The sequence below is a fragment of the Cryptomeria japonica genome, chromosome 11 (assembly GCF_030272615.1).
Source record: "Cryptomeria japonica chromosome 11, Sugi_1.0, whole genome shotgun sequence".
In the NCBI taxonomy this organism is placed as follows: domain Eukaryota; kingdom Viridiplantae; phylum Streptophyta; class Pinopsida; order Cupressales; family Cupressaceae; genus Cryptomeria; species Cryptomeria japonica.
In genome coordinates this window covers 599284795-599300485 of record NC_081415.1, presented here as the reverse complement: position 1 = coordinate 599300485, position 15691 = coordinate 599284795, and the positions used below count along the sequence as shown (strand labels likewise).

The following is a 15691-nucleotide window of genomic DNA, read 5'->3' as shown; positions in this document are numbered from 1 at the left end:
TTCTTTCGAAATCTATGCCCAGAAAAGGGCTAAAAATAAATAAAAACTCTCAGAGCCAAAGTTTTCCACATTGGACAAAATTTATATGAAAATGGGGGCTTTGGGGATGTTCTAAGCTCAACGGTGAGGTCTTTTGAGCCCAAAATGTCCAGAAATAAAGAAGCACCCCAAATGCAAATAAAAAACTTTGAAAAACTTGAAACCCTAGCCTCTAAAAAATGTTTTGAAAAATCAGGAACAAGTAGTAGCAGATGTAGGCTCTGATACCATGAAAAAGTTGAGAAATACAACTTCAGAGATCCCAAAAACACCTACAGGGAAAATACCTATCACAAGAGAAGAATGGAGGCAAAAAAGCAATAATTGCTTTGAAGAAAAATATTATCATTTAGAGAGGGAGTAAAATAAAAAGTACAATACAATCCTTATAAAAGGAGAATATGCAACCCTTAAGAAACACTAAAGGGACAAAGTGTATTTAATAATTAAAATAATTATTGAATACCTACCATATTATTAAATGCCTAAGTTTAGCTTAAACGTAGAGGATAATAGACTAATAATTAAATAAATAATTATTAGCTAATACATGATAACTCTAACATAAACTTTTTCACTTCTACTCAATTTTTCTTTAAGCAGAATTTTTTTTTACAAAAATCGAAAAATACCTCTTTGTAGAGCTCAAAGTCATGAATCTAGACATATAAATTTTTTAGTATTTTGATTAATTTTAATATTTTTTATTAATTAAACATTGCAAGTAGCTTTTTAAAGTTAAAAAAGAGGTTGATTAGAAATATAAAAAATATATATTAAATTATATTAGAAAAAATTAAAAAAATATTTTTCACTAGATGAGAGAATATTCTTGAAAAGGGTATTTGTTTTTTTTGGTTAATGATAAATTTAGTAGTCAAAAGGTGACATCGAATGAAAACTGTCAAATTTGGCTATGTTGGACTTCAAAATATTATAACGAGAAAAATATACATCAATTTTTTTTAATTTTTTTTTAAACACTACATATATATGTTCTCTATTTGGAAAAAAAAATCAAAAAAAATAAAGTCTGTTTTCATTTTTTTTGGTGACGTCGACTAGAACCCTTGATTTTCAGCATTTTTTAGCAATGAAAAATCTATCTTTAAATTTATAAAAAATATATCAATTATTGAAAGAAAATAAATAAAAATAACAGACCTAAATTTCATTAATACTTCTACATTTGATCAGTTTACATTATTTCAAAATTTAATTTAGAAATGTCACTTTTATGCAGTCAAAGTTAAACATTTTTAGTTGTGTTGCCTAGTTCCTTTATAAAAGTGTGACACAAGTTTGTGCTTTTACCCCATCACTCTTGGATTCTCATTGATTAAATTCTCTAGACCAAGTTCATGATTAGAAAAATCTTCTGGTTGATGTGCACTTCCTACTTTTGTTGCAAGACTACGTGCAACAGGACGTTTCAATGAATATAACATATTTTTATTATGATTATGAACATTTTCATTTGTGGAGTATACATGGATAGTATTTTCAAACTTAGCATTACTTGCAACATCTATTCTACCTAGGGTTCGCGTCATAAGCAACCTCCATTCATCAATTTTCGGGTTTCCATCTCTTATATTTGTTAAAAGTTGACAAAACCTTTGTTATTGGCTATTTCTCCATCTTGTCTAAATATTTTATCTAATGTAACCACAATTTTGAATTCATTCCACAATAAATTTTCTCATGAGTTACTATCATATATCGATCTATCATTGACTGGAGGCAATTGGCCCAAATCTCCAACCAAAATCATAGATACACTTGAAATACGATTGATAAAATGTACTTTAAAATTTTGGAGTAATATTATATAAATGTTGTAGATATGAATTATGTTAAATATAATATGAAATAATTATCTTCATTAGTCATAATAAAAGGTCTACCTGCAAAACTTAGGTGTGCATTTTGTGGGAATGCTTGTCGAAGTCAAGAATCTATGTTTTCTAACATGTTTTGATCAATGAATCTCATTTCATCAATCAAAATGTATTTGATATGTATTATATCTTCTTGAAAACTTGTAAGTCTTGTTCCTTCTAATTGAGAAAAATCTTGTACTAGGATTATCAATTTTGAATGGATTGTATTATCATGAATAAAGGCTCTCCATCTTGATGTGTATAGTAGTGTGCCATAATTATGTCGATTGTCTTTCTTTTTTAGCACTGAGGGCTGTGTAGTTGATGTGTTGTGGTATATCATCATGTATGAGACATCCATGATCTCTCCTACTACTTATGAAATTGATTGCTTGAACTGTGTACTCTTCACTTTGATATTCATGAGACCAATCTGTATATCTATCAATGTCTCTTTTGCCCAACCTATCTATTTTAGAAACATGTACATTTTGACCTTGATGCAATCTAGATAAAATTTCCCATTCATAAATTGTGGTATTTCTTTGAATAGGTTTGTCTTCAATTTCAGAATCATTAGTATTTTCAATATTTTCTATTGTTATTGTTTGTTCCACGTGCCAATGATTATAGTTGAGTGACTCTGACATGACTATTATGGAGTCATTATCATGACCAATATATCTTTCTATGTCACGAAATGGTTTGCACAATAATAACTCTGAGAAACAGAAGTCAATCCATTCATCCGAGTCACATGGAGGAATAGATACAAGCCTAGGGATAACTCTGACAGTAGATGCACTCTGCCTTGGCTCCCATTTGTTGTCTCTTCTTCGTTTAGGATTATATATCCATATTGATGTGACTGCATCAATCAATGAGATACCTTCCATAGAAGGAAGCCTTGTTTTATATCCATTGAGAGATATTGTTTAATCTTCAGTGTTATCTTCAGTGTGTACAACTACAGGTTTGAAAACCTCACGTGAAACATTTAGATTAACAAATTTTCTACTGCTCTCTACTAATGGAAGTTCTAATAGCATGTGACATGTTTCTTGAACTTCAATGTCTCTTTCTATAATTGTCTTAGTTAGAATCCTTCTATATGCTCGTGCAGCTAAATCATTAGGGTTTTCAATGTTTGAAAGGCGGATCAACATATAGTTATATGTTTCTGAGCTTTTTTCTACTTTTTCTGCATATTTTGCAATATATTTGATTACAACATGCTTGGAAAAAGCAGATTGCCAATCTATTTTGCTCTCCAAAATTGCAATATGTGGCGATTATGTGAATTCAATTTTTCATCATTCCTTGCTGGTTCAATTTTTTTGTCTTCTATCTCTATGTCTTCATGTATAATTTAAATCCTCCTAAATTCAATTGCCACAGGGTTTTATACTTAGAATGAAGATGAACTCATAGATTTTATTAATTGGCATCATTTATAATAAAAAACATTGTAAAAATATTTTGACTAATTAAATAGTCACATGCAAACCATCCTTCCTCTTTTTTTCATAGGCATGCACCCTCCCTACACACTGTGTGTCATTCTATAGAGTTTAGTATCTCTTCATAGTCATGTTCAACGTATATCTCTGCAAGCCGTGTTGTATTTTTTTTTAAACATGGATTATGGTGAAAAAATTGGAATACCAACAATTGTAAACACAAATGAATGTATTAGTTATTTGATTAGCTATAAGTAGTTCATATGATATATTTGATGTATATGTAAAAATATTTATGTACATGCTTGCATATTTTGCTAATGTGGATCTTGTCTAGGATTCTATGCATGGACAATGGAATGAAAATAACTCTCAACATTTTTCTTTTTCTCTTCATTTGACCAATCAATGCTGTCCATATTTAGTGCTCCATGCATCTAGATAAACCCACACACATTTGGTGACTCCTATGTTGCAACTCATATCTAGTCTAGTAATATCTAACATCAATTCTTTTTTGTAGAATTTCATTTTTGAATAGTGAATGTCTTAAGTGCATGTAGTGCAAAATAGTATGAGGATAATATATAACATTTTGTTTTCTCTAATTTTGAGCTTCATGTGGAGTAGGCAGCAGTGATCCTTGCATTAATGCATGCAAATCAGGCTAATACATGTCTGCAACACTCAATGTAAAGAATATTGTAGGAGTGTCAATTTGATGAAGCATATCTATCAGTTCTGCATCACATTGAGCCCAATAAGCCCTTGTACCCCTTAACTAGGTTCTAAAAGGTATTAGTATATCAACTAGATGAGAGTGCACAACATATTTTCCATATGTTAATGCATCTCATTAATGGTGATTGGCATTTCCTGAAAAACTTCTTTTCACAAATACTGCAGATTGATTTTGTGCATGTTGTCTCATTGTCATATTGATCATAAAATATTTGAATCTTGGATATTGATGATGATCCTTATACCTCAATAGATGTTTTAGAAATTCATGCAAATGCACTTGCCTCATTCAGGGTTCTAACCAATCACATCTTCCTTTAGGGAACAATGTTTGGAATGCCATATCAAGTAATCCCAATTTGACATACTCATTGATAGGAGATGCACCAATTCCTGCCCAATCAATCAATGTTGTTGGATTTACATTGGGATTATTGACTCATGCATGGATCAATTCCATCTCTTTGTGAATAGTAAGAGGTTTTGAATCCATCACATCAATGTTGTGTGCTCAATTATATTACCTTCATCTGTCTCAATTAGTGGACCCACAAATATGATTTCATTTGCATCAAAATCAAATTCCATGAGCATTGACTTCAATTTGTTGAAAATATTTTTGTCACAATTTCTTGATAGATTGTTGAGAGCATTTTCATCAATTCTAACAGAAAAGTTAATTTTTTCATGCTCTACTTTGTACTTAAGCGTTTTATGTACACGATCCCTATTGATCATAAAGTTATAATTGGTGCCACATTGATCCCTTCTTCAAACTATAATGATAAAAAGATGATCTATTGTATGTGGCAAAATTTGTGCAACATGTTCAACATTTTATGGGAAACTTATTTTGTGTCCTTTGTATCTATATTGACCACATTTTGCATGTGTAACTTGTAGTATTGGTTTGACACTTGCAATCGACATTTGGGTGGGTGCAAGAAGTTGGGTCCCAATCACGTAGAAGTCCGCGAGCAAAAAAAATTGCCGCTAGAAACGGGCGCCCGTTTTTTAAGAAACGGGCACCTGTTTAGCTTCGGGGCCCAGACCCATAGAAATAAAATGGGTGCACGTTTTGAAAAAAAGGTGCCCGTTTAGGATTAGACCCCTGCACAAAAAAGGGTGCACGATTTTTAGAAATGACCACACGTTTTTAAAAACGGGTGCACATTTCTAAAACGGGCACACGTTTCTTAAAATGCTATAAATTTCAAAACGGGTGCCCGTTTTTTGAATTTCAAAATGTGCGCCCATTTCATAAAAGTTGGAGCGATAAAAAACCCTATGCCTCAGGTTTGGCTTTGGGTTTGGCTTGGTGGGACCAAGCCCATGCTTGAACCTCCAAAAAATGGCTAAGGCAAAAGAATATCATATTTTTGCCTTGCCCTAATTTTTTGAGGGCCTTCCTGATCGAATTCTTTGATGAAATGAAAACCCATTAAATTTCTCAGTGTCCTAATTTCAAAAATATAAATTTCATAGTGATAAGATTATTCTTACTATTTTTGCATTATATATTAATAAAAAATGGTACCTAAACCTAAAATTACTGAGGTTCAGTAAAACTTTAATAACTTTTTTGTTTTTAAGTTTTTAGAAAAATAAATTATATGACATCAATCTACATACAATTATTTTGAAGATAAAAAAAATTAAAATTAAAAAATATGAAATTTTCATCAAATTATGATGGTCGTACACCCGATGTTTTGAAAATGTACTTTATAGTCAATAAGAAAAATATATATTAAATAAAAAAATAAGAAAAAATACTCTTATCAATATTTGGTGTCTTAGGTATCTTTTTCCAGAAGGATTTGCAAAAATTCATTTATTTGCGTCAAAAAATGGTGGTCGTACACGTGTGGTACAGTCCTGAAACAGGCATTTTGAAAAAGTGGTTTTTAAACATGCCTACTAAAAATCAATTTCTACTATGTGGGTATTGAAATAAATTACATATTTGAAAAGTAGACTCTAAACACTACATTTTGTATTAGTGAAGTCTTTTGAGATTCAATCTCTAAGTGCCTTAGATTTTGACATCAATTGACAGAGAATTTGAAAAACAAAGAAAACACTTCCACTTTTTGCCCAAAAGTGGGACTCAACTTCTTGCAACCACCCATTTCTTCTACTTGAGTCAATTTCGCAAGCTCCTCTAGTTATGGCTCAGTATCCATATTATTTGAAGCGGAAAATCTATGAGTACCTCTCTCTTGTCGACTTCTAGTACATACAATACCTTGAGCACTGCGAGATATTTTGATTCCTAAATAGCATTCTTGACAAATATGACATATGTTTGGCAATATAAGGTTATCCAATTGATGTCGAAATTGCAATTGGAATCTTTTGAAATCAGCTTCAAGCAATCCTTTTAGGTTTTGTATATTTTTTACATGCCTTTGTACAACTAAATCGATTCCCATTGGAGTTGCATGATTAGGTGTTTTTGGTACATGTTTTGTTGAACTTGAACTTTCATTTAGAAGATTCAATTTAGTATTTGCATAACATTGCTGATTGTATGTGCCACTTGATTGTAGATCAAGTTGATGTCCTTCTCTATTTTGATTTTCTAATTCTTCTACTATTACTTATGCCCTTCTTCTAACATCTCTTTGCCATCGAGCTTCATTATCTCGTATTCTTTACTCTTCCCTTTAAACTTCCATCATTTATTCCAATTGTCATCTTCGATATTATCTTTGATACTCTCTATGACGTTCTCTTTGATATTGTCTTCTTTGCTCGGATTCAAAATTTTATTTTGGTCGCACCATAGCTATTAAAAAAATATATTTGACATAAACTAATTGTGTTAATCTTAGAGCATTGTAGCAAAGAAGCTTGAATTTCAAAAATTATAGTGGAAGAATGGTAAACCCATTTTTATTTTATAGCAATTGAATTTTGCATACAAGAATATTGGAAAAGGAACATTCAAAGTAGAAGATAAATTGATAGGAATTGAGAAGTCTATATTGAATTGAACAAAATTGATTGAGTACAAAAAATCCAGCTCCTGCTAAATTCAACGACTATGATTACTCCTACTGGACATCAACCTTTTTCTATTTTTGAAGATATTTACTATAAATTTGGAGGTCAATTCCTTGTCGTGGTAGAGACATGAGATTATGGGAAGGACGTGTTACCTTTATTAGCTACAGGGTGCAAACTGAAACATTTGGAGCAATATCTAGTCACTACCTTTGGGTGTGAGAATAAGTAATTATACAGGCAAATTCTTGTGTTTCTATTTTATTTCTGGAGGTGTAAGTTTGGCTATTATTGTGAAGGGCAAGGTATATTAGGCCTACATCTAGATAAGACTAGTATTATCTCTGCTGCTGCTAGTACAGTTTGGGCCTCAACATGGAAGATTAAAGTCATTAAGCAAGTATCATTGCTTTCAACTTTCTTGAGTCGGAAATAAGGTAAAAAATACGATATTTTCCTTGTATTTTTTTGAGTGATATTTGAAAAATATTGTAATCTAATATTCACAACAAAAGTTATAGTAATATTCCAACTTTTCAATCCTATGTTGTATTTAAATAAATGCATGTGAATGTCAAACATACTTCCATGAACTTGAAACCAAACTTAATTACGCAAGAAACTGAGTTTGGTATTTGTCATATAAATCTAAATCCAAACCCTTATAGGGGTGGATATGAACTTGGCCCCGAAGGTCCCTATGTGAATGAGAATGGAGATCTAAATAATCCATATGTTGAATCTCCATCTCGACATAGCTTTTGAAGGTCTATGATGAATGCGGTGAGACTTTTTCTCTTATTTACCATGTGTCTTTTCTTCTTATGAACTACATATTGTGTTCAGTCTTCTAATATGAAAATTATTAACATTTCTTGAAATGAATAAAATTTCACAATCAACTGCCTTTTCTGAAACCTATTATCTAGCTAGTGCTCATTCTTGATCACTTAGTCATACACGCTTCTCAAACTCAAAGTTCGTTTTAGGTATTGTACAAGCAACAATACACATTTAAACATATTTGATGTGCAAATAGAGAGAAAGTCTTCGGATGTTATCATATCATGTTTGTGATCACTTAGTCATACACGCTTCTCAAACTCAAAGTTCGTTTTGGGTATTGTACAAGCAACAATACACATTTAAACATATTTGATGTGCAAATAGAGAGAAAGTCTTCGGATGTTATCATATCATGTTTGTGATCACTTAGTCATACACGCTTCTCAAACTCAAAGTTCGTTTTGGGTATTGTACAAGCAACAATACACATTTAAACATATTTGATGTGCAAATAGAGAGAAAGTCTTCGGATGTTATCATATCATGTTTGTGATCACTTAGTCATACACGCTTCTCAAACTCAAAGTTCGTTTTGGGTATTGTACAAGCAACAATACACATTTAAACATATTTGATGTGCAAATAGAGAGAAAGTCTTCGGATGTTATCATATCATGTTTGTGTAAGATTTTTAGAGTTTCTGTATTGTATTATGATGAGCAACAACTACCCTATTTAAATTCACTCTATGTTTAAGATTAGTTATTTTGAGTTGATTATTTTCTTCTTGTGAACAACTTTGTATAAAACTCTAATGAATCAAATGTACAAGAATTATAGTTGCAACTATTGTAAAAAAATATTGTTTTAATGGTAAGTTGATTAGTTTGTTAAAATAATTTTTTTTTGTTTGACTCTAAAATTTGATTTGCATCTAAGCAATAGTAATATCTTATGTAAAATGTTTCAACACATGGAGCAGATAGACTCAAACCTAGGAACACAAATGAGCACATAGGGGTTCTTTTCCACTGAGGAGTTGTTCCTGCACAGGTTTTGGCTTTGTCAAAGTGTGACGTGAACCTCCATATTAGTAAGCCATTGAAACCCTTATTTCTTTAAAGAGTTTTTAGCATAAGACAAAAGTGATAGGTCTATGGAAGGCTTCTATAACAAGTGTAATTTTAGGCAAATAGATAAAGTAATGTTGTAATCATGTTTTGTGGGCTTCTAGACATGGTTTATTTTTACTTTATTAATGCAAGTTACCTATTGATTTCAACTTTAAAAAGCTTCGTATTCAAAGAACTAACCTAGAGGCTAAAATATGTAACAACTGGTAAATATTAGTGTTGTAGCATTGTATTTTTAAAACCCCTTGGTTGTTTATGCTGGTTCGCCTTGGACACCTCTTTGTGCATATTAGAAAATGTGGATCGAAAATGATAGCACAATATTTGACCATGGCGATGTGATAAGATATAGAGATAAAAACCCGCGTATATTTTGAGTCTCTCTTGTGACACTATTTCTAGGAGTTTTTGGATATATTAATGTTTCATCAAGTTTGGAGGAGATAGGTGCTCTCCAAAGAAGAGTATCAAGCTTTCTAAGTATCACAAAATTTGACATACGAGCATGTAAGAGGAGATTTTAAGATTTCTAATGATATCTCAAATTCAGTTTTTCAGTATAGGTTTTATCATTATTTAAATTAATTTTTTCTTTATTTTATTTAATTTGCATTAATTTGAAAAAAAAATCTACTAAATATTTTATTGATTTCTATTTATATAGAGAGAGTAATATAATGAAAAATTTAAATACTTAATTTGAGAACTCTTATTATAATTGCAAGTTTACTAGACTAAGTACAACCATGCTTTACTAATTTACTAGACATGGAGACCACCTATTTAATTTAGTTTTATTTAAATTATTTAATTTCATGCATTAATAATTGGATGTAGTCGAATAAAATTAAATATAAAACTGATTCTAACTTGTTACAATACTACATATAATGGGTCAGTGCAAGAAGATGAGTCCACTTTTTGGCCAAAGAGTGGAAGTGTTTTTCCTGATTTTCAGGTTTTGTCTAATTTGAGCTTAAATTTTGAAACACTTGGAGATTGAATCTTGAAAAAAGTCAGTAATATAAAAGATAGCCCTCTGAGTCTTATTTCCAAATATGTAATTTATTTTAATACCCACATAACAAAAAATAACTTTTTGAATGGATTTCTAAAAATTATGTTTTAAAAAGGCCCATTTCAGGACCATACCATGCATGTGTACGACCCACGCTTTTTGGCACAATTAAAATTGTTTTCTCAAACTGTTTTGGGATATGGTTTGTAACACACTAAAGATTGATGAAAACAATTTTTTGTATTTTTTTCCAAAAAAACAATTTTAATTAATTTTTTAATGACCATAATTATCTTTTTAAAAATTTGACGTGTACGACCCACATAATTTGACGTAAACTTAACCTTTTTTTAAATAAAAAAGAATTTTGTGTAGATTAATGACATATAATTTTTTTTTCAAAATTCATTAAAATAAAAAAGCTATGAAATTAACAAAACTAGTTAATATTTCAAGTTTATGCACCCGATTTAGTATAAATTAAATGAAAAATAGTTAAAATAATCAATTTTTAAAATAAATTTACATATTTAGAATCTAGACAGTATAATCTGAAATGGGTTTTAATTTCGTATAAAAATTCTTTAATTAGAGGCACGTAAACTATTTCAGAAGTTCATATTTGTGCTTTCACTCATGGAGATTTGAATTTGCAGGTCCATGTCTCAAGTGTGGCCATCCTAGACCTATCCCGGACCTAATCCCGAGGCAAGTGGCAGGTTGTGGAATCAACTTCCACAAAATGGGCCCCCATTTTGAAAATGGGGGCCCATTTCTAAAATTACCATTACAATCCAAAAATGACATAATGCACCCGAAAAAATGGGTAAAATCGGATTTAAAAATGGGGGCATGTTTTTTAAAAATGGGACCCTGTTTCGTTTTCAAACGGGCCCCCATTTGAGAACAAAATGGGGGCCCGTTTAGTTTCGCCTCAGGCCCCCGCTACTTTTTGCCTCGGGGGCCCGAAGCAAATACGGGTCCTCATTTTTTGAAAATGGGCCCCCGTTTCTAAGAGGGCGTTTTCCAATGCGCGGACTTCCGCCAATTTGTGACCCATTACCTTGCACTTACCCTAATATTTTTTTTAATTTAAGTTATTTAATTTATTTTCATTTAAGTTATTTAATTTAATTTAATTTATTTATTTTTATTTAAATTATTTAATTTATCTAATACGATTTAAATTATTTTATTTCATTAAATCTATTTCATTTATTTTCATTTAAGTCATTTAATTTAATTTAAGTTATTTTATTTTAATATTAATTATTTTAAATTATTTAATTTAATTTATTATTTTATTTTATTTACATTAATTTGAAATAAAATCTAGTAAATATTTTATTGATTTCTATTTTTATATATAGAGTAATATAATGAAAATTTTAAATATTTGATTTGAGAAATCTTATAACTGGTTGACTAGATTAAAGTTATTTAAATTGTTTTAAATTGTTTTAAATTAATTTATTATTTTATTTTATTTTATTTTATTTACATTAACTTGGAATAATATCTAGTAAATATTTTATTGATTTCTAGTTATATATGAGTAATATAATAGAAAATTTAAATATTTAACTTAAAAACTTATTATAAGTGGTTGACCGGATTAAAGATATTTAAATTATTTTTATTTAAGTAATAGTAAAACTAATTATAATTATGACGAGTGTCATACAATATGATGGGTACGGATGTCAATTTTAATCATAGGGGGTTTTTAATCATGATAATTGTCAATCTATTATGTGAGTATAATACGCCTCTCGACGTAAATATAAATATCATTTCAAGACTTATTTTTATTGTAAATTTGTTAGATAAATATTAAAAATAATAATCATATAAAAATAAAATAACTTATCACATTAAAACTAAAGGAATTTTTTATATTTTTTATACAATTTTTTTTTTATAATTTATTGTATTGTTATTGAAAAATTAAAAAACTCTTCAATAAACTATAAAATGCTAATTATTTCAAAATATTTATTAATTTATATTTTATATACTTAAAGTATATAATTATTTAATATTTTATTTATCAAATATGTATTTTTTATTATAATAGTAAAATAACCTTTTCAATTAAAAAAAAAAATAAAGAAAAAAAAATACTGTAAATATATAAAAATACAATAAAAATAGTTGTATAGATATCTCATCATATTTTAAATAGATTTATCTAGAGATAAATATGTTAGTAATAATTAACAGTCATTTATCATTAATTTTTTAATTTTAATTAGTTATTATTCAGCGTCAAATGCTTATGTAATAGGTAGGTGTGTGAGCGTGCTGGGAAACTACTGACAAGCTTTCCTGTCAACTAATCCGAATAAAATCTAGTACGGCTCTTGACCTACGGAAAGGCTATTCACTGGCACTAGTCAACAAAGTACGTTATGCAATTTCCTTGTCCTTACCAAGTGCTGAAAATGAAATACGAGGAAGGAGGCATTGGTAGGTGGTACTAAGTGTAATTACAATTGGACACTCTCACGTCGGTAACCCAGATGTTTCTTTAGGGTACCGACTATATTGATAGTGTCTTTATGACTCTGGCGGTATTCATTTTGCTATAAAGATTCTTTTGCTGTGAGCTCTGCTCTCAGCCAATCCTACAGAATGGCAATGGAGACGTGGTTGAATGTCGGGACGCTCACGACTGCCATTTTTTTCATGGGAACAATGGCCAGGGAGTACCTCCCTCCCGAAATCTTAGAATATTTCAGAGAGCTATTCAGAAGGCTCTCACGATTTCTGTCTTTCTACATCATTCTAGTCATTGAGGAGAACGAAGGTTTCAAGGTCAGCGATGTTTACGAATCGGTGCAGATTTATTTGAGCACCAGATCATCTTCCGGTGCCGCCAGATTGAAGCTCAGCAGGCCCAAAAATGCCAAGGCATTTACATACACCATGGACAAAAGCCAACAAATCTTGGACGAATTTCACGGCGTCCAAGCCTGGTGGAGTCTCCGTAGCAGAGAGTTAAAGCAGTCTGGCTTCCCCTATGACGTCTGTGGTGAAAAGCGCCAGTTCGAGCTCACATTCCACAAGAAGGACAAAGCCACGATATTTGAATCCTATCTGCCGCATGTAATTGCAGAGGCCAAAATTATGGAGTTGAGGAACCGGCACCGCAAGATTTACACCAACAAAGGTGGTAAATCGGATTCGTTCGAGGACAGAAACCGCGTTTGGACGCCGGTGGTTTTCGAGCACCCTGCGACGTTCGAAACCGTGGCTCTTGACCCCGAGGTAAAGGATGACATAATGGAGGACCTCACAAAGTTTTCTCAGAGGGAAAAGTATTATAAGAAGGTCGGTCGTGCCTGGAAACGGGGGTATTTGCTCTTCGGCCCGCCCGGCACCGGAAAATCGAGTATGATCGCTGCTATTGCTAATTTTCTCGAGTACGACATTTATGATCTAGAATTAACTGGGGTTAAGAGCAACAATGAGCTGAGGAAGCTTTTGATCGGGACTACGAATAAGTCTGTTATTGTGATTGAGGACATCGACTGCTCGCTGGATCTGACGGACCGGAAAAAGAAGGTGAAGAAAGAGAGCAAGGAAGAGCAAAACCCTGCCAAAGATGAGAAAGAAAGTGAAGAAGGTCAGGTTACTTTATCTGGGGTTTTGAATTTTACTGACGGTTTGTGGTCGTGCTGCGGCAGCGAAAGAATCATTATTTTTACGACAAATCATGTTGATAGGCTGGACCCTGCGCTTCTTCGGTCGGGGCGCATGGATAAGCACATTCATCTGTCTTTCTGTACTTTTCCTGCGTTTAAAGTTCTCGCTCGAAATTATCTTGGTGTTGTTGAAGATCATCCTTTGTTTGAACAAGTTGAGGTTTTGATGAGAGAAGCGCAGATGACGCCGGCAGATGTGACAGAGCAATTGATGAGGGCGAGTGACGATCCAACTGCTGCTCTCGAAAAGCTGATTCAGGCTCTGCGCCGGCCTATAGTGGAAAAGGCTGCCGTGAAAAATGAAATTTCGCCGGCGACTGAAAGTGTAGACGACGATTCAGAGGAAACTCCTTCGGCGGCTGCTATAAGTGAAGATTCCTGTTCAAATTGAAAATTTTCAGAACAGTAGGAATGTATTTGGAGTAAATATCGTATGTTTTGTTTCTTAAGATAGTACTAGTCCGTGCTTGGTTATTCCCGTCGATGATAAGGAAAAACTCACCCCCGTGAAAAATAATTTGTAATATGTTTTTAGGATAAAATCCCTATTTATGCAGCTTAATAATTAAACTCCGTTGTTCTTATTAGTGTATGGTTTTAATTTCTAATTTTATTCGGTACAGAAAGAAATTTTTCCTAATCCGTTAAATTTTTCTGAAAGCTTTGTGTGAAGAATTTTTATAAACTGACAGATTTCATATATAATTGGGAGAATTTCATATTTAATTCACGGATTTTATATATAATCAGTTGTTTTTTTATGTATTTTTATTTTTATATTAAAAATTTATTAATATTTTATTTAAAATAACTCGATCAGATCTGCTCTGTGCGTTTTAATTATACAGTAACTATTTACAAGTGTAAAACCATTTGAAATAATTGATACGTAACTTCTCTCGTAAGTTCAACGACATTCTTTCCGTGAAGCTCACTCCCGAACGTTTCACACAAGCAATTCTTACATTTTCTTTGTGGATGTGACATCTTACCACATCACAGAGTTATTTTAGTTTTTTATCTGATCGTCTCTATTTACATTTTAATTTTTGACCGTCAAATATAAATAAATTGTGGATGTCAATGTAAGTGTGTTCACATATATAGTTTAAAGGCAGTAAACTCATGAGTCAGATGTGGTAAGAAAGGTAAAATTTGATGGCGACTCAGAGTTATAACGTTGCTCATATTATGAACGATTTACCAAACTTTTCAGTAATAATTTTCTTCAAACGTATTTAATTTTAGATTATCAAGCAATTAAGTACAATTGAATTTGTAATTTTTTATTATCAAATATTGTGTTTTTATAAATATTATGTTGGAGTTTCTTTAAAAAAAAATTGACAATTTTTCTTTAATATATAAATTTGGAGATTTGGATTTTAAAGTAGAAGATTAAGAAAAAGTAGAGTTATTTGGAAGATAATCTAAAATTATTTTGTCAATTTTAATAAAAAAATAATTTGGTTTCAATTTTTTTTTTATCGATATAGTTGGATCAACGCATTAGGATTTTTAGCCTGGCCCTAGCTTTGGGTGAGGCTACAAATGGGGGGCCTCGACCCAACACTAACACTAACAAATGTGAGGATGGCATTAGCTCTAGGTGAGGCCACAAACATGGGGCCTCATCCCCAACATTGACACTCGGTCATCCTTCTTCTTCTTGGCATTAACACCTGGTTGTTCATTACTCCTCTTGTCTCTCCTCCACCAACAGAACATCCTCCAACATGTCTACCTTATATCTCTTGCCACCAACAACATGTCCATAATGATAGCCCATAACTAGCATGAACGCCATGTGAGCCAAGCGAGGATTTCAACCTTGGTTGCACCATTAACAATGCAACCATTTAATCATCACACTATAGGATGAACCCTATTTGGTTTCAATTTTTTATTTTCGCAT

General features: G+C 31.6%; 1 protein-coding gene across 1 annotated transcript; it reads left to right on the top strand.

Moving 5' to 3' along the window:
• Window positions 1-12665: 12665 nt before the first annotated feature.
• On the top strand, window positions 12666-14370 carry LOC131057095 (AAA-ATPase ASD, mitochondrial-like). The gene has a single exon (XM_057991282.2). The coding sequence runs from the start codon at window positions 12704-12706 to the stop codon at window positions 14165-14167; it is 1464 nt and encodes a 487-aa protein (XP_057847265.2). The 5' UTR covers window positions 12666-12703; the 3' UTR covers window positions 14168-14370.
• The last annotated feature ends 1321 nt before the right edge of the window (window positions 14371-15691 follow it).